This window comes from Trichosurus vulpecula, chromosome 7, assembly GCF_011100635.1.
Source record: "Trichosurus vulpecula isolate mTriVul1 chromosome 7, mTriVul1.pri, whole genome shotgun sequence".
NCBI classification, from domain to species: Eukaryota; Metazoa; Chordata; class Mammalia; order Diprotodontia; family Phalangeridae; genus Trichosurus; species Trichosurus vulpecula.
In genome coordinates, this window is record NC_050579.1 from 107,009,960 (window position 1) to 107,036,972 (window position 27,013).

Genomic DNA, 27,013 nt, shown 5'->3' on the forward strand with positions numbered 1-27,013 from the left:
ATATGAAATATACTCATACATATGAAATATATACGTATATATTTCAAAGGATCAATTTACACGTAATTTTGTCAGAGGCTGAGTTCTATCTACTCCCGCCGTCCCTCTCCCTTTTCACAGATGAAAAAACTAAGGTCCAATAACTTGCCCAAGGTCACATAGGTAGAAAGCCCCTGAGTCGGGATATGAACCCAGGATTTCTGCCGTTAAGTTCAGTGCTCTTTCCATTATGCCTAGCTGCCACCACAGAGAGCTTATATTCTGGGAGACGTAGATTATTAATAAAGCCTCAGTGAATCTTAATCACAGATTTCGCTCCACCCCTTGCCCTTGACCTGAAAACGCTTCTGGTTCCGAAAGGCCGTGCACACTCCGTTAGCAGGGTTGGGGATCTTCACCCCAGGGTCCACTCTCCCTTTAACTGAACAGATGTAGACCGGGGCGGCGGACAGAGAGAGAAAAGGAGAGGGGAGTGAGGGAGGAGCCTCCAGGGGCGGTGAGCCAGCTGTTCAGTGTCTGCTGGCACAGGACTGAGTCTGTTGGCGGCAAACAGCGCTAAGACCCATCTCCCGGGCCGGCAGGTGCAGAGAGGGAGGGGAGAACGCCAGTGGAGCCGCGTCAAGCGCGTGGGTGTGCGCCCAGGAAGAGGAGAGGTTTGGGAATCACAACATCAACAACAGCCCCCCCAAAAAGGAGTCGCGCCGTCGCCGGCCAGGCCATGCTGCCTCGGGCGGCTGCTCCACGGGCCGGGGAGGTGGCTTGGGCCGCGGTGCAGCAAAGCCCATCAGGCGGGGTACACTGAACCTGGGACGAACTGGCTGGAGCGAAAGGGACTCTGGAGAGCGACGGGGACGGCACTTCGCTTGCATCCTTCCTGCCTCGCTTTCCCTTCTCCGTCTCCATACTCCTTTGCTTCTCCTAGGTTCTGTCCCGAGCGACCCGGGCGGCTTCGCACGCAGCCTCGGTGCTCCGTGCATCCCCGGGCCTGCAGCCATGGCCTGGGCTCCCCCAGGCAGCAGGACGCGGGGCCAGCAGGTGCAGTGGCTGGGACTGCCTTTGCTGCTTGGCGTGTGGCTGCTGGGCCAGACAGCCGGCGGACAGCGCTCGGCGCCTCTGGCCGAGCTGCGCTCGTCCATCTCGGGCGTGGAGGAGCTGTTGGAAGAGTTCCGCAAGCAGCTGCAGCAGGAGCAGCCGGCGCGGGAGCCGGACGATAGCGACGACCACCGCGAGCGGCCGCAGCAGCGTGCCGGGGCGGAAGCCGGCTGCCCAGGCGGCGGCTACACGGTCAAACCCGACTCCATCATCCGCACCAAGGACTCGCTCGGCGCCGGGGCCACCTTCCTGACGGCGCCCGCCGCAGTACGGGACTGGCAGCAATGCGTGGCCGCCTGCTGCGCCGAGCCTCTCTGCACCGTGGCAGTGGTGGAGCTGCCCCAGCCCCAGGCCTCCGGCGATCTGAACTGTTACCTTTTCAACTGCACCTACCGCGGCCGCAACGTCTGTAAATTCTCGCTGCACCGCGGCTATAACAGCTACAGCCTGAGCCCGACCACCGAGAGCCACCGCAACATCACCTCTCGCCCCGGAGGGCCTCCGGGAGGCGGCAGAGGCAGGATGGCTGCTCCCTTGGGGCCCCGGAAAAAGCCGCTGCAAAGCCCTACTTTGGCTGCCGAAGCTGCCTCCGCAGCCTCCTCTCCACCCCAGGGTAAGAGCGTCTCTGCAAAGAGCCGCGGGCGTGTCTTTCCCTTCCCCTTCCCCCGGCTATCAGTTCTCTGTTATCGGTGGTCCGAGGATAGCTTATTACTTTTCCATTACCCTCCTTATCTGTCGAGTCCTTTCCCTTCTTTTGCCCTGAGTCTCTCTCGCCTCACTGGCTCTCAAACCAAGTAGAGGCTGAATGGCCGTGAAAGTGAGCAAAGGTGTGTCTATGTGTTTCGTTTTGTTCTCTAGTTTTCCGTTTTGTTGGGTTGTTTTGTTTTTTTTTTTTTCCCAACTAGTCTCCTTTTAAGTGATTAGTTCTTGGCCATTCAAGGAGAAGTTCGGGGACTTTCCATCATTCATTACTGTGGTTTCAGTGAGACCCTGAGTGTAGACTAGCAAATAACAAACTAGCACTAAAAACCCAGTAGAGTTTAAAGAATGAAATTAGATTTTAAAATGAAGCAGAGAAAAGTCAGGTTTAAAAACACACCCACAATCCTGTTTTTATAGTGAATGGTGCCTGTGTATTAGATAAGACGGGGGTGGAATTGTTGCAAGTGCAGATGTAGCTGAGCTGCCTTACGTGATTACGGCTGATTTTGCCTGTTTAAAATATGGCTCTCGAGATTCCACCTGTAATTGCTTCCAGCAGGGAAGGAAAACGTGTACCTCATTTCGGTAATGGCTTACCAGCTGTTATTCTTTTGTTGAAGTAAGAGGACAGTACTTCAGTAAATAACAATAACAAAAATCGCGTCAGTTTTTTTAATGCCTTTAAAATGACAACTAATTCTGTGCGTTTATTTCATGCACACTTTAGCATTCTCAGTTTAGCTATGAATAAGCGTTAAGACACATACACGAGGCTGTCCTGGAAGAAAAAAATTGTTAGTAAAGGAACAAACCCATGACTGTACTTTAAAAAGAAAAAAAATATGTCGAGGGGGTTGAATCGTATTCTCTTCCTGTTGGACCTCGAATCTCAAAACAGAAGGCAACCTAGGAGATCTACTGAGAAGGGAAATGAAGGTAGAAAAAAAAATCACTTTCTTAGCTTAAAAGGAAATGGATCTGTGTTTCACACTGGCCTTGGTAACTAAGGAGAATAAGGAACTGTATCTTAACAGTTTCAGGGAACCATAGATCTGGAGGTACAAGGGACCCGAAAGGCCGTCTAGTCCATCCAACTCTTTTAAAGTTGAATAAGCTGAAGCCCAAAGGCAGGTTCTTAGATGCCAGCGTCAATGTTCATTTCACTCTTGTTGTGAAGTTTTTTTTTTTCAGTCTTGTCCAATTCTCTGTGACCCCATTTGGGCTTTTCTTAGCAGAGATCCCAGCTCATTTTACAGATGAGGAAATTGAGGCAAACAGGGTTAAGCGACATGCCCAGGGTGACACAACTAGTAAGTGTCTGAGGCCAGATTTGAACTCATGAAGATGAATCTTCTGACTCTTATCCCCTGCACCACCTAGCTGTCCCCCTTTTCATATTGCTATCTCATTGTTAGAAAATACATTGAGAGGTCATCTAGCCCATCCCTGTGACTTAAGGACATGCTGCACTTACAACTTTTCTTTGCAGATAAGAATCTTCTTCATTTCTGAAAAATGTAATTCTATAACTTCCCTCTTTTATATCATGTTCACATTGTCTATTTCATTATATTCTTTTGTCCTGGAACAGTTAGTGAATAATCTTATCTTCTTAAAGACATATTCTCATACTTCTTATCTGCAGTCTAGTCCCATTTTAATCATCAAATGCATAGTGAGCTCTCATAGGCCTTTAGCTTTGTTTCATAATCCATTAATATTCTTTTTTTAAAAAATGAACAATTTTTAAATATGAACAATCTCAAAGGGTTTTCTGTTGTTGTTGGTTTTTTTAGTTTTGTGCAAAGAAATGATAGAAGTGCCTGGTGTTAGCCATGGTCCCAATGTTATATGCCCATTTTTGCACCTTACTGTCATGCTTGCTTTTTTTTAATTGCAAAATTGATGGGTAACTTGTCAAACATCCTTCTCAGCAGCCAACTTGATATTACTAAAGCACCAGTCTGACCATGTCACTCCCCCACTCAAGTAACTTCAGTGACTCACTCTTACCAAGAGGGTATAAAATGCAAACTCCTCCATTTGGCATTTAAAGCTCTTCACCATATGGCTCTAGCCTACCTTTCCACACTTCTTGCACATTACTCTCCTTTCTGAACTGTGAGTTCCAGCCAAGTGACCTGCTTGCTGTTCCCTGTACATGGCATTCCATCTCTTTTCTCTGCACTTTTATACAAGCTTTTCCTTCATGCCTGGAATGCTCAGCCTTCTCATCTCTGCTTCCTTCTACCTTGCTTCAAGCTCAACCTCACGTGCCACCTCCTAAAAGAAGCCTATCTGAAATCCCACCCACCCAGTTGCTAGTACCCTTCTCTCATGAATTACTCTGTAAATATATTTTGCATTAAAATTTCTATGTGTGTATTGTTGCATATCCCCAACATAATGTGAGCTCCTCAAGTGCAAAGACCATTTTGGGATTTCTTTGTTTACTTGTGTCTTCAGTGGCTAGCCATGGTGACTGCCACTTAATAGGTGCTTAATAAAAGTTTATTCAATTGAATGAATTGAATAACAGCCCCCACCTCCCTACCCCACTTTTTTTGTGCTATACTTTCCATACTTCATCTTCCTATATCTTGTATTTATACTTGCAAATTTTATTCCCCCAGTATCTATGCTGTGCATATCCCTTTGCACTTTATTCTATATGTTTATGAAGACTTCTGATTTTCTCTTTGATTGATAGTTGGCCTTTCTTTTCTTGAAATTCTGAACTCCTGCCATTTTTATAATTTCTTTCCCCAAGGTTGCCTTCTTGCTTCAGGTACTTAACTAATCCCTTCCTTTTGGAGATTTATCTCTTACATTCTGCACAATAACCACATGTAAGTCCCTTAACCCTCTCTGAATCTGATCCCTGCAGATGACATTCTATCTCTTTTCTCTGCACTTTTATATAAGCTTTCCCTCATGCCTGGAATGCATGGCCTCATTTCTGCTTCACAGAATCCCTACCTTTCTTCAAGCTCAGCTCATGTGCCACCCCCTAAAGGAAGCTTGTCTTGAGTCCCACCTACCCACCCAGTTGCTAACACTCTTCCCTTAGGAATATGTAAAATGATACTGTTGGACTTGATTCCTAAATCTATGACTCTTCTTCCATTTAATCTTAAAAATATGTCTGATGCTCCATTAATGACCTGCTACTTTAATTTTCTGGCATCATGGTAATTACCACTAGGCTCTTTGCCTTGGCAGCTTTGCTTAAATGCCCCCAAGGTTTAGTATACCCAGACTACAATAATCTCCTACCAAAAGGTCAGTTTTCTTTTTCTAATAGAGATTCAGTCTGACTAATCTTTCGTTCGTTCTTTCTTTCTCTTCCTTCCTTCTTTCTAAACCATAGAGTAAGTATATTTATCCTTAATGTGCAAAATCGTTGAAAGTTAGAGCAGGAAGGAATCTTAAGATCACCTAATCCTACTTTCTCATTTTACATATTAATAACTTGAAGCTAAGAAAGGTTAAGGCTACTTGCCCCAGGACACACAGTTAGTGGCAGAATGGGAGCTAGAATCCAAATCTCTGGGCTCCTAGTCCATTGTCTTTCCTGGGCCTTCCATCCCTCCTAAATAGTCTATGCCCCTCCAGTCCGAGAATATCATCACATCTCAAGTAGATCAACTCTAGTTGAGATGTCATCTTCCATAGTGCATGCACCGGTTTACAAACACTTGACTTTATCTGTGATGCCTGATATAGCCCCCACCCAGAACATCTGAAGAAGGAGTAACCTGAAATGTGTCAATTCTCATGCAGATATACAGATACAGAGAGGTACCTTCCTGGGAAGGTTATAAGGAAGTAACCAAACATGACTTTCTGAGATGAAGCCTAAAGATATAAAACTAGAAACTGACAAGACTAGAATTTCTAAGATGTGAATAATCCCCCTCCAATTCTTTGTGCATAACTTACTACCAACTACTCTTTATTATGTCTGTGATCCCAGTTCTGAGGAGCAGATTATGAAAGGGTGGGATTTTTTTTCTTATGAGGAGGTTGTGTAGATACCTCTGGTAAAACTTTTTTTTCTGAAAAGGAATAATATTGACCCCATGGGAACCCAGCCTTGAGCATATAAAGAGCATGAGAAATTTTAGGGGATGGGATTGACTACAAAACTAAAGAGTCAATGAGAAGGATCTATGAAAGGGAAGAGTATATATAAAATATATACATTTTCACTGAAGTTGGGAGTAAGCTATTCCTACATGCTGTTAAAACTTTGCTCAACTCTGTATCAGTCTCCTTTTAGTTTGTTGTTTTAACCCCTGTATACAGTCAAAAGAACACTGGATCTGAAAGTCAGAGAATCTGGGTTCAAATTCCACTTGTCCTTTATTACCTATGTGATCATAAGGCAAGACACCATATCTATTTGGACCTCTCTTCATCTATAAAATGAGTATGTTGGAAGAGAGAGAGCCTCGAAGATCCCTTTGGCTCCAAATCTGTGATCCCATGATCCTGCCTTATAATCAGGGAGATTGCAATGTAGGTGTCTGAATTTACATGTTTCCTCCAACACGTATTGGCTTCTTCATAATCCTGAGCAAGTCGCTTGATGAGTCAACGTCCACTACTATAAGTTGCAGAATAGACTCTAATTTGCATTGGCAGAAGAGGCTTCCTCATGAGGACCTCCCTACTCCCATGAAATCCCAAGTTGTATTTTTTTAACGTTTCCTGGTAATAACTAGTTTAAATACCTAAGGAAATGGTCTTCTATGTTTACTTCCAAGACACCTGGGTAGCCAAGAAGTTGGAAACTCTTCATTCCTACTTTGTCCCTTTCATCTGGTTGATCTAGGTGAAAGGAACACAAGATCAGAAAAGGAAGAGTGATACTGTTAGCAAAGCCTGCAATTCACAGGAAGTGAGACTACAGAGAGCAGACTGTGATTGAGAAGCATTTTAGGGATAGAACATAAATGACAGTAGGGAGAGCTGTTATTCCTATTCAGCACAGAAACTAGCCTGTTTGATTCTAACCCTCTTCGCAAGCAAAATGGGGTGGGGGCGGGGAGAATGTGTTCTGAATGTGCCTACTTACAACCTAGAATGTGTCTTTCCACAGGAACAATATGCTGAAAGGTGGTCAAGTATCTTTGAGCAAGTACTGCTAGTAAATTACAGTTTTAGTGGACCTTGGTGGATCAGCTTGGAAACTAAACCAGCATTTAACAATATTTGAACCGGAACTCAATTTTCCTATAAAAATAATCTATTGATGTTCAATGAGTGTCATCAGTATGTTGAATCTCTGTTCCTCCTTGGGTTTTATTTCATAATTGTATTAATAACTAATTATTGAATCAGAACCAAGATTTTTCCCCTTTTCTACTTCCTCATCCAGAAATCAACTAGTGTGGGAACTCTCAAAGACTTACCCAGATGAAAGATCTAATCAGAAACAGTAAAAGAAATTCCAAGTTTATACTAATGGATTTCTGCTCATTGTGTTTACTCAGATCTGAGAAAATGTGCATCCTCTCTTTTGTCAGACAGGTGATATGGAAATTGATAACACCTGGGTGATCCAGGTCACATACCTCAAGACCCTCATTAAATATAGCCCAGCCCCTCATCATAATGTTCATTCTCTTTATTTGTTGACCAATAAGAATTGGTTGCTACCCTCAAGAAAATCCACTCTTCCAAGAGCATATAAATGGAGAACCCACCACCATCAGGGGTCTTTGGCATTCAAGAGTGCTACTGACCTTGTTTTATTAATAAACATACTAGCCATAGGATTAAATTACCCAGAAATTATGCTTCTTGAACTTTTTAAACATCATACCTTTATCAAAATTTCTTTTTACTTCTTCCTGGAAGCTTCCCCTTTTTCAGTCATTCTTTTCTAATTTGTCCCACCCCCACCCACCCTATTTTAAAACTAGTTGCCTTTCAGAACGAAAACAAAATAAGAGCTAGTTACTCCTGTTAAAGACATTCTTTTCTGATCAGATAAACTTGATCCCTGCTGAGCAGTCCCTCATTCCAGAGACCAAAGGACACATATTTTTCATCCCTGTCCTTTCCTCTAGTGCTAGGGGTTCTTTACCTTTTTTATATCATAGATCCCCTTGGCTACCTGGTGAAGCTTATGGACCCCTTTTCAGGCTTATTTTAAGTGTGTAAAATGAAATTCAGAGGATTGCAAAGGAAACCAATTATCTTCACACATAGTTATCAAATTACTTTTTTTTTTCAAATTACTTTTTTAAAGTTCATAGAAACATGGGGCAGCTAGCTGGCACAGTGGATAGAGTACCAGCCCTGGAGTTAGGAGGCCCTGAGTTCAAATCCAGCCTCAGACACTTAGCAGCTGTGTGATCCTGGCACAAGTCATTTAATCCCCATTCCCTCAAAAAAAAAAGTTCATGGACATCCAGAAATTTATCCATGAACTTTTTAGGGGTTAGTGGATGCCGGGTTAAGAATAACTGCTCTATGGTCCCTTTCATTTTCTCAGCATCTAATATGGCTCTGTCATCTGTACCAACCTGAATAAGTAACATAGGACAAGAATCTTTTTTTCTCCTCATTAAACCATATTCATAATAGAGATGTTATAGATATATCAAGTAATAGCCATTTAATATATTCAGCATACATGCAGGTTTTGTTTTTATTTATTTATTTACTTATTTGTTATTGACACAGTGGATTCCTTATCCTCTGGAAATGTATTGTATTATTGTATGTGCCTATCATTTATAACCACAAATGTTCTAAACTTTTTATCTTTCTCATTACATAGCAGAATGCCCTGAACATAGGAGATGTTAATAAATGTTTTTTAAATTGAATCACTGAGATAGAGATACATCATGTTCTTGGGCATAAAGATCTAGAAAGAAGCATACAGTTTATCCCTTCCTCATCACAGGCACTCCCTTCTTCTCCCCCTTTATGGAAAATCTGTGTAAAATTTTTTAGCCTTCCCTTCATGTCAGAGAAGTCTGAATTATTATGTTATTAAAAGATAAAACATGTTTATATTATACTATACTATACATACATTTTATGTATTTCTGAGTTTCTAAACTTTTTCTGTTTCGTCTGCTGGCCTTCATGTATCCATAAAACACCCCAAAAAAATTCCCATTTAATTTCTTATGCCAATCAGCAACATACTGAAAACTCGATGGGAAAGTCACAATGTGAAATGGATAACTGAAATTTTTTTTAAGTTTAGATTTGATTAATATGTGCCTTCCTAAAGCATAGTTCTGACCATGTCACTCCTAGCTCAGAAACCTTCAATGGCTTTCTATTTCCCCTCGGATAAAATAGAAACTCTTCACCTTGGCATTTAAACCCTTTCACAATCTGGCTCCAGCCTACCTTCCCAGGCTTATTTTGCATAAATCCTTTTTATATATGCTACTTTTCAGCCAAACTGGCCTACTTGCTATTCCTAGAACTCAGCATTCCATCTCCCTACTCCACACCTTGTCATTTGGCCTTAGCTCATTCCTGAAATGCATTTTCTCCTCATCTTCCATTCTTAGAATCTTTTATTTCCTTCCAGTCTCAGCTAATGGAACATTTCCTCAGGGGAGCATGTGGGAACTCCCTTCCTAATCCTCAAACTGTTAGTGTTCTCTACCTATTCGAATGACCTAGTGTTTATTTGTCCCTTTACTTGTTGCATCCCCCAGAACAATGTAAGCCCCTTGAGAACAGGAACTGGTTTGTGGTTGCGCTGGTTGTTTCTTTGTATCCACAGAATCCAGCACAAGACCTCCACATTGGGTACCTAAAATGTATATGTTGGAATGTATTGGGGTAGCCATGTTAACATGATAGGAAAAGATTAACAAATAAATATAAATGAAAAGATACCAGGGGGAAAAGACCAAAACTGATGTACTTTGAGCATGTTAAAAGTCCTGGGAATGAGAGAAGCATATCGAAGAAATTAAAATAATGTCCTTGGACAAAAAGAAATTCTAGGGTGGCATGTTTTCCAAATCATTTTGGCCACATGATGTTTCTGACCTTAAAATATATTAATGGAACTATAAATACTATCCCTTGGAGTCTGGGGACATCGAATTTTATCTCGGGATAAGAGAGAGTTGGGGTCATTTTGGAGTAAAACTGAAGAAATCAAGCCTATTTTATAATTGTTGGTTGCCTGATTTAATATTTAACATTTTAGAAAGTAGGGGAAATCTCATTAGCATTGACATTTGATTCTTATGCAATGCCTCCACCTCTGCCATCAACAGAGGTCCCAGTGCAGCATGGGAAATAGCATAGGTAACAAAAAAAATCTAAAGAGGGGCAGCTAGGTGGTACAGTGAATAGAGCACCGGCCCTGAAGTCAGGAGGACCTGAGTTCAAATCCAGCCTCAGACACGTGACACACTTACTAGCTGTGTGACCTTGGGCAAGTCACTTAACCCCAATTGCCCCCTGCCTTTCCCCCTCCAAAAAAGAAAAAAAATAGTAATAAAAATTATTTAAAAAAAAAAATCTAAAGAATTCTTGAATGTGATTAGTTAGAAATTTGAAGAATAGCGAAATTCTTCTTATGTCTATAAAATTTTAGTATTCCATTAGTAAGAAAAGTACTGGTAGGATTAAATGAATAATCAATTAGTTTATTTTTCTCAAGTGTACCCAATTAAGGGGTCATTAAGGGGCATCAATTAAAATTGTCTTGAAGCTGTAAGTGATGCCCTTTCCACAATAAGAGTTTCTAATTTTTCTTGAAAAGCTCAGGAAGTGAATGAAAACATAATTTTTGTTTAGGGAGCAAAAGCATTTCTTCTTCTTTTCACCTTTTTCCCCCCCACAGCTGACTCCTGCTTTGGTACATATTGTTCATTGTGGTTTTGCAATTTTGTAACCCCCCCCAAAAACACATTTTTACAAGTAATTTCAATAAAGCAGATTTAAGGTGACAATGGTTTATAGCATAGCTCAAGAAACATTTTCTTTATTTAGCCAGAATAGTTATAATTTATCATTCATAACTTACCTCAGTTTCATCAACTATTTATTTTTAATGAGAATATATTAGAAAAACAAACATTCAGCTCCATTAAACTGCAGGGATATAAAATCTAAATTGAATGATATTTTTCCTGTCCAACAGCCAGGTTGAATGCCTATGCCATAAATGATTGATCTTCCCCTAGATCTCCCTGGTAATGTTCATTCATTTTAACTGAACGTTGAAATGTCATTTCTTGTTCTGAGTAAGAAGGTTTTGATTCTTTTTAAGAGGATACTCTGTCATGTAGTCTACCTAAATTTGAACTAGGGAGCATACCTGCCTCCCTTAGCTCAATAATCAGAGGATGTAAATGAATGAATGAACACGCACTTATTACATGTCTATGTCGCTGTGGATACAAATACAAAGAATCATAAGGCTAATAGCATTTATGTAGCACGTTAAGGTTTGCAAAGTGATTTATAAATATTATTTCATTTTATCCTCACAACAGCCCTGGGAGATAGATGCTATGAATAGTCCCATTTGATAGATGAAAAAATGGAGACTGAGAGCAAATGAAAGAATACCTATATCCAAGAAGCTTACATTCTATTGCATGTCATTTAAAGAACCACAGAACCATAGAATTTCAGAGTTGGAGAAACCTCAGAAGCTATCTATTCCAACCTTCTCCTGAACAAGACTCCTATCTACAACATAAATGAAAAGTGGCCATGTACCCTTAAAGACATAACTAAGAACAGGAACCCGCTGCTTCCCAAGCTAACCGGTTACGTTTTTGGACAGCTCTGTTTTTCCTCCCAGCTCTGTCCAGACATTGCCACGTGCTCGAGCTCCTGCACGCGTGCACACACACACACACACACACACACACACACACACACCAGCACACGCGCACACCAATCTTCCTTTCCTTTCCCATGCTAACATCCCCAATTCCTGCACCCCTTAGAACAGATTGTGAAGTATTCAGGCCTTAAGGGTAGAGAAAGCCAGGTAGTGTGGATTTTCCACCAGGGCAAGAATTTGTTTTTGGCTTATCTCAATTCAGAATTGCTGACTCTAAAGGTACCAAACATTCCTAAATCATAGAATGTCAGACCTAGGATTGTCCTTGGGGCTAATCTAATCCCCTTCAGAGTTAATAATCCCCTTATTTCACTTTATTGAATTTTAGCTTTTAGGAAGCCTGTATCTGGCTATTTGCAGATAGCATATGTACCTACAAATAGGGATATTTCTACATATGGGATATAATACAATAAAAGGAAAAGAATCATTCTTGGATAGTTGTATCACTTACTCAGAAAAGAACAAGTTATATCTAAATGCCTCTTGTGTGAATTATATTGAGTCATGCTTTCAGACTGTAGTTATTTATTTATTTAATAAATTAATAATAATAATTTGAGACCTTTTTCAAAAAATCAGTCTCCCAGAAGCAGAACCATACCTGGGAATTCCAGCACCTGGTACAAATTCAGGGAAGGGAGGCAGAGGGAGCAGAGACTTTGGGACACTCCACCACTGTTACTGACTTCGCACATGACATGAGTCTCCAGGCAAGCATATGGGCAATCCTTAACAGTCTGACTACCATATAGTCGAGCTGGTGGGAGAACACAGGACCAGAAGTGATGATGACAGAAGCCTTGAGGAATGGTAGCAATGGTTCACAGGGGAGGAGGAGGCATGGCAGTCCTAGGATTAGGCAGTAATGAGGGAAATCTGTCATCTCCCTCTGTGCCTCACAGTTGTCCCTGGCTCAACACTGCCTGAAATGATTGCTTAAATAGGAAGCCCACATCCCCACACCATCGTAGGCAACCCAAGGGCAAAATCTCACTTATCCTGGCTGCTCTGCCTAGGATAAAGCTTTCTTCTGATGCTACTAGTGTTAAAATAATGTAAATTTTCTTGCAAGATAGAGTAATTTGGGCAATTTTGATGAGGCATTATAGTTTATTAATTTTGAAAGTCTGACTAGTGTTTTTTTCCCTTCAGATCAATGTAGTTATTGCCTCCACCCATCTAGTCCAGCCTGGGCTACTCTTGTCTATGTCTTCCTGTGAGTTTTCCACCTAACTTGGAAGAGGTCAGCTTTCTTCCAACATTGGGAGGATACTAGTTGTGGTAAGATGAAAATTGTGTTAGTTAGGCTATAGTGCAGATATAGCATAGCTAGAATCAATAAGGAACTCCACCCCCTGCCAGGGTAGATAATCTTGGATATAGATACAGGTTACTGAGTGAACAACCATCCAAGAAGAAGTGGTCCCCCAAAGAGCAGATCATCAGCCCTGTTTCAGGCATGACAGAACTTCCAGCTCCTCGTAGGCTGCCTTTATTGGGAAGCTGTACTCACTCTTTATCCCTGTGAACCATTCCCTATCTCAGTAAATAAACTGTTTATCTACATACTCAGACTCCAGGTACTCCATTGCATCAAATCAGACTCATGCCTAGAACACCAGGAGCTCTCAAGCTTTCCATCTGTGATCTCTCACTCTCACCATGTTTGTTACCAATGAGTCCATTTTACTTATACACTTCTTGGATGACAATTTTTCTTCCTTTCTCCTTCATAATTCTTTGTTTATAATGTGTCACAATGTGCTCATACCCACTAGTCTTTGAAGACTAAAGTATTTGTTCCATGACTTATAGCCATGTAATGCCAATGGAATTTTGTTGTTAGAAAGATTGGACTCTGTTTCATGGAGAATTTTGAGTTCAGTAAAGGACCTTCATAATTTTCTGAAAGCATTTCATCCCACTTGCTCTTGTTCAATTCTGGGCCCATTTGCAGCGTCTGTCCAAGATATTTCTACTAATTAGCACTATAGATTGTCTATCTAATTTTATATCATGGAATTAAAATGAAGAATGTTTATTTTCACTTGTTTTTTTTTACTATATGATTAGTTCAGGCCACACTCTTTTGAATAGTTATGGATCTCATCCTAAAAACTGGCAACGTTTCAGGTCTTGATACAATCAGCCCCAAAACAGGGGCAAAGTGGAAGACTTCATCATCCATGGGGAATCCCCTTTGGCTTGGCCTCCAAACTGGATCTTATCCATGTTAGTGGCAAACACTTTGGCAAGCATACATTTCCCAGTTTTATATACTTCACTTGGTATTAGTGATTACAGGGTCATTGAATAAGGTTTCTTGTTATATCTTGCCAGGCATATTGTACAATTTTGATATATGAGTAGGAGAAAGCATTTTGGAGGATAGATTGTAGAGTAGTGTTTGCAAATGAAATAATATTCATAAAGCACTTATCATGCCTGGCACATAGTAGGCACTTAACAAATACTTGTTCTCTCTCCTCTAAAGAATAAATTTAGTTACAGTCAATAAATAATAAGCACAGTATTCTTTATGTCTTTATGTCAATTTTGTATTGGTAAAGAATGGTCTCCTGTGGAATATTGCCTACAGAGTCCTGCCTGTTCCCGTCTAATGCCCTTAATAAGAATAGCTTTGTTGCATGCATTATTATTCTCAAAGAAATTTTATATAGATAAGAAAGAAGGCATATAAGTTATAAATTAATGTTCTTTTGGTCGTGTTTTTTGGTTATAATAATGCCTTAGATTTTTTTCCATGCCTTTAATATCTTCTCCTTCAGAGAGTTTGAAACTTGGTCCCCCAGACCCTCACAATCACTTGTAGCACAGACCTCCTCTAAATAGGTTTGATCTAGTCAAGCTGTTTTTTCCATCTTTGTTCTCTTCATGACATTTCTAATCAAACCCAGCTATAATGTTACAGTACAGTTGTGGTTATTCCACAATCTTTGCTAATGGAAAGTGGTTATTACAAAAATCTCCATAGATACTTTTCTGTCTTTCGTCTGCTGGTTGTCCTCTTTCCTGTTTCTTCCTCAGATACCCTCAGGGTTATTTTCCTAAGTTGGGTCTCCTGCCAAATTTTCTTTAAACATATTTTTCCTCCATAGATTCTATTTTATTTGACAATTCTGTTCATTATCTTCCACCTTCACTTTCTAGAATAATTAACAAATGCATTCACATTCTTATTGAGTGTTACGCATATAAGGATTTGTGGCAACTAAGGCAAGTGGTGACTAAGGAACTTTTTAGGCTATTTTGGTTCTCTCATCATGCTATTTGATTTATTGTGACTAAACTGCTATATGAAGTTATTGTAATTAATGTCAATGTCCTTCCACCCACCCATATCCTATATCTTGGCACCAAAAACTTTTTATAAAGGTTTGACTAGATTGTTTTGATTACATGCCATATCTTTTTAAAATGTTATTCTTTCTTCTGGCTTAATATGAGTTTTGATCTTTGCTCTAACAAGTTGGTGTTTTGACTATACATAGACAGTTAAGTAAAGAACTTCAGGAATACATGGGATGATCACACCTTTGATCAAAAAATTGCCCACAAGTGTTCTATTTCTGTGATCAAGAATTATGAAATCTTTATCTGACCACACCTCGAATTTCATTTCTCTTTATAACCCATTCAGTCTAGACATATTCTTCAACCTCACCTCAACCTCCAGTGTTTCCACCCCCAGTACTAGCAGAGGCCATCACCCTGACTTTAGCATTATATTCTTTCCTCGTTAATTATGACCGCAGAATTAAGCAGTTCAGTGTTACTGTCCTCTACTCATGATTCTCTTGTCGTCCTATTTCTCACAGCTTGCTAAACCCCCACCCTGAATTAGTCCTGCCATCTGCTTCCTCTACTCCTAGTCACATACTAAAGGGTGCTGATGAAAGTCATGCAACTGTGCTGAATGGGCCCACTACAAATTCATGTTCTCTAATTACCACTGGGTCCTCATTACAGTAAAGTTATTCTTTTACTCCTCCCTAATTGGTTCTTCATCGTATTCTACACAGCAGCTGTTCTAAATCTTCTCTTCTTTTCTCAAGCTTCCCACACTCAGCAGAAGACCTTGCTTCATACATTACTAAGAAAATAAAGATGACTTGCCTTAAGTGTCCTCTTCTGTCCTACCCCATGTCACAAAATTCCATGACATCCTCCAGAATTCTTTACTTAAGTGCCTCATTAAGAGATATCCCTTCTCCTCACCAAGCCCAAGCCCATTATTTGTATGCTTGGTCCTTTCCCTCTTGTCTCTTCCAACACATTACCCTCACTATCATACCCTGTCTCTGATCTTCAGTGTCTCACTGTCTACTGACTTGTTCCCCAATAATTACACACATACCTAGGTCTTCCCTATCTTTAAAAAAAATACCTTGGGGCAGCTAGGTGGTACAGTGAGTAGAGCACCAGCCCTGGAGTCAGGAGGACCTGAGTTCAAATCTGGCCTCAGACACTTGACACATGTACTAGCTGTGTGACCTTGGGCAAGTCACTTAACCCCAATTGCCCTGCCAAAAAAAGACAAAAAAAAATACCTTGACCCTACCCATCATTTAAAGGTCTCATCCTGTGTCCTGATTCCTTTGCATAGCCAGAAAATTATTCACTTTGCTCCTCTTTATTCACATATCACTCGTTTTTAACTCCTTGCGATCTATATTTTAACCTTATTACTCATCAGAAACTTCTCTCCTCAAAGTTACCAGTGATCTACTAACTGCCAAATCTAATGGCTTTCTTCTCAATCCTCATCTTGCTTGACCTCTCTGCAACATTAAACACTGTTACTGTCCTCTCTACAATATTCTCTTTTTTCTGAGTTTTCCAGATGCTCTTTCTCTTGGTTCTCCTACCACTTCTCGGTCTCCTTTGATGATTAATCATCCCTATCCCAGCCCCTGATTGCCTGGGTTCAGAACTAAACTTTGAAGAAGGCTAGCGATTCTACAAGACAAAGGGGAGGCAATAGTGAATTCTAGCTACGTATGTTACGGGTATGTGCAAAGACACAAAGAGGGGAGTTGGGATGTCAAGTGGACCAGTTTGCCTGGATATAGTGTATGTGTAGAGAATGAAGGGAAAATTAATATAAAAAATTATGAGAAGGTAGACTAGTGACATGATCAGATTAGGGGGTGTGTGGGGAATGGATTAGAGAGGGGAATGGTTATGGATGTAGGGAGGTCAATTAGGAGGCTTTTGCAGGTGTTTCAGCAAAATGTGATGAAGGCTTAAACTAGAGTGATGGCTGGGTGTGTAGAGTGAAGGGGTCAAAAGCAAGATAGGTTTTGTAGGTCCTAGGTTCAATCCCCAGCATCTCTGAGAACCTGAATTCAAATCTCAGTCACAAATTGCCAATATGACCCTGGGTAAGTCACTTAATCTCTTTGTGCCTCAGTTCTTCATCTGTAAAATGAAGGCACTGGACTAACTGGCCTCTACAGTTCTAAATCTAAATTCCTCTGAACCTATTATAAACAAGACTTGGCAACTGACTGGATATATGAGGGGTAAGGGATAGAGAGGGCAGCTAGCTGGTGCAGGGGGTAGAGTGATGGGCCTGGAGTTGGGAAGATTCATCTTCATGAGTTCAAATCTGGCCTCAGACATTTACTAGTTGCATGACAACTAAGCAAATCACTTATCCCTGTTTGCCTCAGTTTCCTCATTTGTAAAAGGAACTAGAGAAGGATCTTTGCCAAGAAAACGCCAAGTAAGGTCACAAAGAGTTGGACACAACTGAACAACAAACACAAGGGATAGAGAAGAGATGAGGTTTACTTTGAGACCAAGTGATTGGAAAGATGGTTGTACCCTAGGCAAAAACGAAGACACTAAGACCAAAATAATACTTTCTATTTGTACTCTGTTTTTACATACAATATGCAACAAACAGGTTACAAATTGTTTTATTTAAACAAAAGCTTATGTGTTCTATTTTCTAGAAATTTGCAAAATAAAAATTTGAAGTTGGAGGGACAGAGTTCAAATCCCAGTTTTTCATGTATTACCTTAGGCAAGTTATTTTTAACTTCTCTGTGCCTCAGTTTTTGAATCTGTAAAATGATGAAAATATACTAAATTACCTTTAAAGGCTCTTCCAGCTCTAAATATATGATCTTTTGATCCTTAACAGTAAACACAATTATTTTAATGAAACAGGTGTATTATAGTACATGCTAAATTATCTCAGTTATAATTTTAAAATCTGAAGTTTTTAAACAAAAGCCAAATAAACTACTTCAAGCCAAAAAGAGAAGATTTAAAATATTGAGACTTGTCACTAACTCAGAATTCTTCGTCTTCCTCCTCATTATTTATATCCTAGAAAAGGATGTGATTTCCTAGCTTACAGATTATTTTTAGAATGATTTCTTTCTGAAGGAACAAAACATTCTTTCTATATCTGTGAAGGGAAGCTCTTATTCTTAAATTTGAATATCATCTCAGTAAAGTGACATCTTGGTCACTCAAAACACTAAGGAAAATATGGGGGTGAAGTATTCTAGGTAACTAAGGTAGCCAGACTGTTACAGGTGAACTTTTTAATAGTCCATACTTTGAACCATTAGAAATCTTCCTTTAAAAATAATAATCTTCCCAAAATATACATTATAAATTCCCTGCCTTGTAAATAGGCTGTATTGAACATGCTGTGAGCCCCTTGAGAGCAGAAACTGACTCACTTTTTCAGTTCACATCTCTACTCCATAGCACACTTCTGGGCACATAGTGCATGCTTAAGACATGCTTTTTCATTCATTCATGATTTTAGGGGCGGGGGGGGTGTTGGGTAGGAATGTTTTGAGGAATAACACTCTGTAAACTTGAAGCACTATATAAATGTGAGGTTGTTATTGTTTAATAGGGTAGACAGGTAGAACTAGATGTTGCTGCAGATATATCTTAATATCTGGGAGCTTTCAGCAGGGTAGCTTGTAAGTAAAATGACCTGATTCCTAGTCCTAGCCTTGCAATAAATTCACTTATTACCTTGAGAAAGTTACTTAACCTCTTTAGCCTCATCTTCCTCATTTGTAAAATGTAGTGATTGAGTTTGATATTTTAAGGTACTGTCTCAGTTAAAAATTCTGTCATTTTCTTTGTCCTCTATGGTGCCTGGCACAGAATTCAATTAAAGCTTTTTGAATAAAGATAGAGATGTGTTATTTTAGGCAATGAGCACATATCTTTATCTAGTCAGGAAAGGCTTTGTCTAAGTCACAAGTTCCTAAGCCAGAGTGTACTGCAGACCCCCTGTAGGTGTGAGAAGCTTGTCAAAGAGTATGGGGGAAACTTGGAAAATAACTACATTATCCTATTAGCATGAATCTCTATTTCTTATGGGCGTACTCTTAGTAAATGCTAGCATTTATTTCCTTTCATGTTGAATATAAAATAAAGGAATGTATATGAGACATTTTTCTAGGGACGGAAAGTGTTGGAAGACTCTTAAGTATCAATCTTTGAAGGAGGGAGAAAGACCATGGTCTAAGCACAGGAAATAGCTTGAGTAATGGTTTATGGCTAGATTAAATATTAATTTAAGGGGAGGATATTTGCACAGAGTAACAGGAGGTAAGGGATATTTTGGTACTGTGGAAAAGAGTGGGAAGTCAATCAATCAACAAGGATTTATCTGGCACCTTCTATTCGACAAGTGCTCTGCTAGTCCCTGGAATACAAAGACAAAAATGTCAGTATTCTAAAGGAGTTTACATTCTATTGGGCCACACAGGTGGGTAGCACAGTGCATAGACAATGGGCCTGGAGTCAGGAAGATCTGGAGTCAAGAGCTCAAATCCGACCTCACATACTTACTGGCTATGTCACTTAGCTTCTTTCTGCCTCAGTTTTCTAAACTGTAAAATGGGGATAATAATAGCATCTACCTCCCAGAGTTGTTACGAGGATCAAATGAGTAAATATTTGTGAAGTACTTAGCACAGTGCCTGGCTTCTAACAGGAGTTTAATAAATGCCTGTTTCCTTCCTTCCTTTCTCCAGACAATATATAAATACATATAGAATAAATACAATATAAGATTGTTCAGTTGTGTCTAGCTCTTCCTGACCCCCTTTGGGGTTTTCTGGGCAAAGATCCTGGAATAGTTTTGCCATTTCCTTCTTCAGCTCATTTTACAGATGAGGAAACTGAGGCAAGCAGGATTTGTGACTTGCCCAGTCACACAGCTAGTGTCTGGGGCTGTATTTGAACTCAGGAAAATGAGTCTATCTACAGGACCACCTAGCTGTTCCTTCTGTTTCCACCCAGGGAACAAGGTAGTTTGAAAGGTAGTTGAGAGGATAAGGAAGGGCTTCACGTAGAAGAAAGTTAGGAGCTCATGAGAGAGGGGTGAGGAGGGCATGCATTTAGGCAGGAGAGCCTGCCAGTGCAAAGACAGAGGCAAGAGAAATGCAGTGAGTGAGGAAGAGAAAAAGGCCCAGTGTTAGAATAAAGATTGCAAGAAAGACAGTATAGTATGAGAAGGCAAGAAAGATAGGTTGGGGGCGAGCTGTGAAGTGCTCTATGAAGCGAACAGAGGAGTTTCTGTTTATCCTAGTCAGTAAAGGAAGAGCCCTGGTTCAGATGTGGAAGTAGTTAGGAAGCCGTGAAAGGCAGTGACTGACATAGCTAGTGGTTTTAAACATCCAAACTAGAAATTCATTTTGATTCTTTGTGATAGAATAGACATCTGCAGTTTCCCTGCTGTGCAGCATAGGGGACTGTCTGGCAGTATTTACACCTACAGAAAGAGAGTGGGGAGGCAACTGATGGGAACAAATGTTCTCTCCTCTTCTGAATCTACCTTGTTCTCCACTTCATTTTATACTTCTCTCTATGCCGACCATATAAGTGGAAAGTGGAAAAAATCCTTGAGTCCTGCCTGCGAGTAACTGTGTGACTATGGTCGAGTCACATAACTTCTCGGACCCTTACTTTCCTCATTTGTAAAAAGGGGATGATGCTTCTATTACCTACCTCACAGGGCTGCTTTGAGGAAAGAACGTTGCAAACCTTAAAGTGCTACACAGGTAGGAGTCATATTCAATATTAATAACTAAGTACCTGCAAATGAGTAACTTAAAATTGCAGAAGTTTAACTAAAGTAGTTGTGAGACACACACACACACGCACGCACGCACGCACGCACACAGTGTTTTATAGAGCTTTCTCTCCAAAAGCTCCTTTAAGTATATTGCTGCCTGAATTAGCAGAGTCGGGAAGTCAGTGCCATACAGCCCTAGTACTCTGACTTCAAAATGGGTCATGGACCTTGCAGAGGATATGTAGGTAGCACCACAGCATGATTAAAGAGTTTGGGGGAATAGGGTGGGATCATCACAGTGGTGAGAGAAATAATTTGAGAGCATCAAGTCAAATTAATTGAGAGTGACAAGAGGGGAGGTGAGTCTCTAGACCAAAATCTGGGTGATGGTTTTCTTAGTGGGAAGTGGTAGGGAAATAGTAAATCTATAAAATGCTGTCTAAGAAAAAGCCGGAGAACATTTTCTCATTAGCACCTGTCTCCTGGTGTTGCCGTGATGATCAAATGAGTTAATATTTGTAAAACGCTCAGCCCAGTGCTTGGCACAGAGTAGGCGCTGTCCAAATGCTAGCTATCATCACCATAGTTATTTTCCTATTATGTTACTTCTATTAAAATATACACTAAAGTTACCTATTGTGATGTTTAAAAAGTTCTGGAGAGTAAGGAAGACCTGAGTTCGAATCTGGCCTCAGACACTTGACACTTACTAGCTGTGTGACCTTGGGCAAGTCACTTAACCCCAATCACCTTGCCTTAATCCCAAGCCACTTAACCCAATCGCCTTGCCTTACCTTCTCCAAAAAACAAAACAAAACAAAAAAAGTTCTAGAGACATAATATTTGGGTAATTTAATAATTTTATTAATAATGCCAGCATGCTTATTAATAAAAGGATGGTCATTTGGCCAGCTCTTAGACCAAAGACGATCATGGCAGTGAGCATGGCTTACATGCCCATTGCAAGAGGTGTGTTCCCAAGGGTGGCAATAAACTCTGATTGGTTAACAATTAATGAGAGAATAAATGTTACAATGAGGGTCTGAGAGTGACATTATGTCAAATAGAGACTATCCCTATACCCAGACCACCCCCACGCTAGGGCAGTCTATTCAGATAGTTTCCCCCACACAAATCTGAGTAGAGCACAATGGCTTCCCTTCCCTGGGTGGGTTCTGAACAAGATTTTTAAGAAAGTTAGTCCAATCGCATTATCAGTAATGTCCTTCAAGAGATTGAACTTTTGAAATCAGGACTTTAGAAAAAGGGGTGAACTCCAGATCTCCCCAAATCATTGGTTATTAATAATCATTTCTCTCGCTATTGAGTGTTTAAATACTAGTGTGCCTTTTTGCACTTCAAGCAACCCTAAAACAGATGACAGTATTAATATTTAAAGGAACCCAATTAGCCTTAATTTTTAAAATACCACATAAAGTCACAAGAATGAACATATGCTTTGTTTGCTTTTATGTTAGTTTTGCCATAAAGCAAAAACTCATATCTAATTATATTACACGTTAGTTGCCTGTTAGAAAAATGCAGACTTCTCTTTTTTTTTCTAGGTGAAGATTAGGTTGTTATTTTCTATGGACTTATTTTTATAAAGGGAATAGGGCTTGCCTTAATTTTTTTGAAATTTGTTAAAATTTAGTAATTATCAACAAAGACAAATAAAAGAACATATAAAATATGGAGCAAAATCTTACATAGAAGCCATGAGAAGTAGTAAACAAAAGAGACCTAAACAAAGTAACAGATGAACAAAAAAAAGTATTTACTTTCTGTCCCTGCCCCAAGTCCATCTAAGGTTCTATTACCTTTGGCTTTGCTTTATTTCATTTTTTAAATATATTTATAGTCTGTATATAGTTCTGGTTCTGGTGATTTGGCTTCATATAAGTCTTTCTTTTCTTTATATGCTTCTTTCTTTCTATTTTATGGCAAGAAAATAGTCCATCAATCAATCAACAAGGATTTATTAAACACTTCTTTTATGCCAGACACTGCATTAGATACTGGGAGTACAAAGACAAAACTAAGAAAGAAAGGGGAAGAGCAGAGGTATGCCAGAGCCACCTCTAATTCCTCAGTTGTTAAATTTTCAGTGTGAGCATTTATACCTCCTACAAATTAGGGCTTGATTTATTGTTTTGTTGATTGTCTAAACTTAGCAAAGTGTTAGTAATGCAGGTTAAATTTAAAAGTGTGTGTGCATTATTTTTTTCTGGAGAAGCCAATTGTTGAATGTTTACTAGCACACCCTGGTGTTGCTCTTTAAATATTGCTTGAGCTCAACAGGAATACAGAAGGATCAGGGAATAAAGTCATCATCAGAGTTGAAGGCCTGGTGACTGGAGGCATTTATATAAGGCTTTAAGGTTTGCAAAGTACTTTCCATAGATCTTCTCATTTGAGCCTTGAAATACCCATGGATGCAAACGACTAAAAACCAGAGGAATCAGGAAAGGCTTCTCAAAGGAAGTGGATCTTGAGGTGAGCTTTAAAGGGAGCTAGGAATTCTGTTATATTACTATTTCATCATTTATTAAACCAACAAGTCTTCATTAATTGGATAGAACAATTGTTTCCAGCTTTTTTTTCTTTCATAAGTAAAGCAGTTATGAATTATTTTGTACAGATAATGCTTTTTTTCTTTTTATTATATATTTTAAAACAAATCATACTGGAAGTGTCAAAAGGTATGATCGACTTTATGACCCTTCCTGTATATTGCCATATTGTTCTCCAAATCAAGTCCGAAAGTTATTTAGCATCTATAGCATTTCAGACACCATGCTAATCAGTGGGGATACAAAGAAAGATAAAAGACAATCCTAGCCCACAACAAGTTCAGAATCTGACTGGGAAGACAATATGAAACAAATATGTTCAAGGATATATACAAGATTTTTACATGTAATTAGAAAAAATATCTTTGAAAAAATATATATATATGAAAAATTTGAGATAATCTCAAAAGGAAAGCACTAGGAAAAGCTTCTTGCAAAAGGTAAGATTTTAGCTGGAAGCCAGGGGATCCAGAAGATGAAGGCAGTGAGTATTCCATATGTAGAGGAGATGAGAAATAACTGAAAATTCCAGGAGATTAGAGATTGAGTGTCTTCTGTGAGGCACAGGGTCACTGAATTGGAATACATGGGAGGAGGGAGGAAATAAGGTATAAGAAGACTAGAAAGTTAGGAGAGGGCCAGGTTATGAATAGCTTTGAATGCCAAACAAAGAATTTTATATTTGACCCTAGAAGTGATAAAAAGCCATTGGAGTTTGTTGACTAGGTAGGTGACATGATCACACTTCCACTTTAGGAAGATCAGTATGACAGCTAAATGGAGGATACACTGGGGTAGGGAGAGACTTGACGCAAGAAAACTATGTAGCACACTATTGCAATAGTCCAGGTATGAGATCGTGATGGCCTGCACCAGGCTGTCCAAAATATTTCCCCTAGTCTGTGGCACCATAGTGTATTAATGTTTGCTTCTCCACACTCCATCAATATTGAATTTCATTATTTTATGCGACATTTGTCATTTTTGATAAGTGTAAAATAACATCTTTGTCTTTATCTATACTTCTCTGATTATTAGGGAGTTTGAACACCTTTTCATGTAGTCATTAATTGTATTTCCTCTCTCAAAATTGTCAGTTCATATCTCTCTAACTTTTGTTCTTTTTAGGACCACATATTCAGATGTTTATTTACTGTAAATTTGCTTTTCCATTCCATTTATTCTCTTTTTGTTTTAGAAGTATCTTTTTGTTGTGAAGCTTGCCTTAACTTTTTAAAAAAATGTGTTGATATCCTTTGTTTTTATATCATCTTTATTTTCTAACATATCCCTACCCCTTCTCCTATGCAAAGAGCTATCTCTCATAATAAAATACAAGTTCAGCAAAATCAATCAATATGTCTGTCAAATCCAACAACTTATGCAGTGTCTTATATCCATAGCCACCTGTCTCTACAAAGAAGGGAGAAAACATGTTCTCCTTTCTCTTTTTCAGGGTCAGGCTTTATCATTTTGTTTCCATTGATATTGTTGGGGCTATCGTATACGTATATTGTTTCCCTTCTCTGCTTACTTAATTCTGCCATAGTTTGTGTCTCCCCATTCCACTGTGTGTTCTTCATATTCATTCATTTTGTATTGTATCAATATTTCATCATATTCAGTTATCATAATTTGAGCATTTCCAAAGTAATGGGCATTAACTTTGTTTATATTCTTTTGCTAAAATCATATCCAACAGATATGATCTGTAGTTGAATTCACCAAATCATTTCCGCTCAAAAATTTGAAAGGAAAGAATACTAACAACTATGTAAAGAGATAGAGTTATATGCATTTATATACATACATATATCAGCTTTAAAAATTACTAGGGAAATGATGTATCCCTTGTAGTCACATAACAAAATTTTGAACTTAAGGTATTTGTGAATTAAGTTACAAATTCACTTTAAAGGCCAATATTTTATCAAACTTGAAAAATCAGAGAGTGTAACACTATAAGCTTATACTTATGTTATTGGCTTGCTTCTATAGACATCCAAGCTCCCCATGCCTTCTTCAGTAGGAGCCACAGCAATGTTATTTACTAGATCCAAGGTTATGTAAATATTTCTGAACAATACCTATATTTTTAAAGAAAAGCCAATAAGACAGCAGATTTTAATAAGCAGAAAATATTTTACCAGTTTACCAGTTATAATTTTATAAGAGCACTTCCATTCTGTTAAGGAATTTGTTTGATGTCCAATGACAAATAATATTTGTAGGGAGAGTAATATCTCATTCAGCAAATATTTATTGAGCACATACTATATTAAAAGGATTATATTAGATTTCAGGAGGGTACAATGACAAACAACATGGTCCTTGATTTCAAGGAACTTATATTTTAGTGAGAAAAGATGAGCTGACAGAACTAGAACATGAATCAGAATATAATAAATGCACATAGGACATGCTATAGACCTGCAGAAATAAAAATATCTTCCAGGAGTACATAATCTAGCTTATGAGATGACAGGAAAACAAGTTACTTAAACAAGGTTGAATATGAAAAAAATGGTATAAACCAAGTGCTATGGGAATTTATTTATTTATTTATATTTATATTTACATCACTTTATATTTTTATATTTATATTTACCTATTTGAATTTATATTTACATCACTTTCAGCTGGAGGTTGTCAACTAGACCGAACAGGCCTCTAACCAGTGGATGGCTGGAACTGAACAGAGTAGGCTAGAGGCTGGAGAGTCAAGGAAAAGTCAAGAAACAAAGAGAAGTTTAATTTCAAAGTGAGGGAAATGGCTTGCAAGTAAGTAAGGGATCTAGACATATGCCAGGGACGTGCCCCTAGTGTAGCTTTAGTGTAGCTAAACCTTGATGCTTATAAACCTGTGGCTATGCAGTGAATGAGGTAATATCAATGAGACAAGTTTGATTCATATCAGGATTTAATGACCATCTGGAAACTGGGGTTCTAAAAAATTAAGTGACTTGCTCATCTTCACACAGCTAGTGTCAGAGGCAGCATTTGAACTCAAATCTTATTAACTCTCAGTTCAGCACACATTCCACCATGCCACATTAATCCTCATTTTGAAAGGAGCCCTAACAAGCTGGAGTGTACATAAAAGGTGACCAGGAATTCAAAATCATGTTATATGGAGAATTGTTGGAAAATCTAAGGCTGTTTAGCCTGAAAAGAAAACACTGAATGGCATCTGTCTTCAGATATTTGAAGGGCTATGATGTGAAAGAGGTATTTGCTTTATTTTATGAAGTCTCAAAGGACAAAATTAAGGCCAGTGATAGAAAGAAAAATAGGGAGGTAGATTTGGGCTTAAATATGGAAGATCTTCCTAGTAATCAGAGCTCTCCAAAAATAGAGTGTTATTCTGTGAGGTATTACTGTTCTACACAAATGGAGTTGTTCAAGCAAAGGCTAGATTGCCTCTTTTCAAAGATATTCATGCATCAAGTAAAATATAGGACTCTATTATTTCTGAGTTACCTTTGAAATCTAAGATTCCACAACCCTTGGATTAATCAGACAGCAGAAAGATAGTATAAATTTTCATACTAAGATATAAACAGAAATAAGCAGGGCAGTTAGAAGACTGTTGAAATAAATATTCTTGGTTGAGATTTAATGAGGGCCTTATCTAGTGGCAGTAGTAATAGAGACAAGACATAGAGAATCTACAGGACTGATTGGATGTGGACAGTGAGAGAG

The 27,013-nt window shown here is 39.1% G+C and overlaps 1 protein-coding gene across 2 annotated transcripts in view; it reads left to right on the forward strand.

Annotated features, from left to right (window-relative positions):
• The first annotated feature begins 356 nt into the window (after positions 1–356).
• LRP11 (LDL receptor related protein 11) overlaps positions 357–27,013 on the forward strand; it is a 95,616-nt gene continuing 68,959 nt past the window's right edge. Inside the window, exon 1 of one of the 2 annotated variants that reach the window (XM_036767415.1) lies at positions 357–1,705. In XM_036767415.1, the coding sequence (XP_036623310.1) occupies positions 994–1,705 (712 nt within the window). In that variant the 5' untranslated portion in view covers positions 357–993. The remainder of the gene's footprint in view (positions 1,706–27,013) is intronic. The other variant, XM_036767416.1, reaches the window with a different exon arrangement.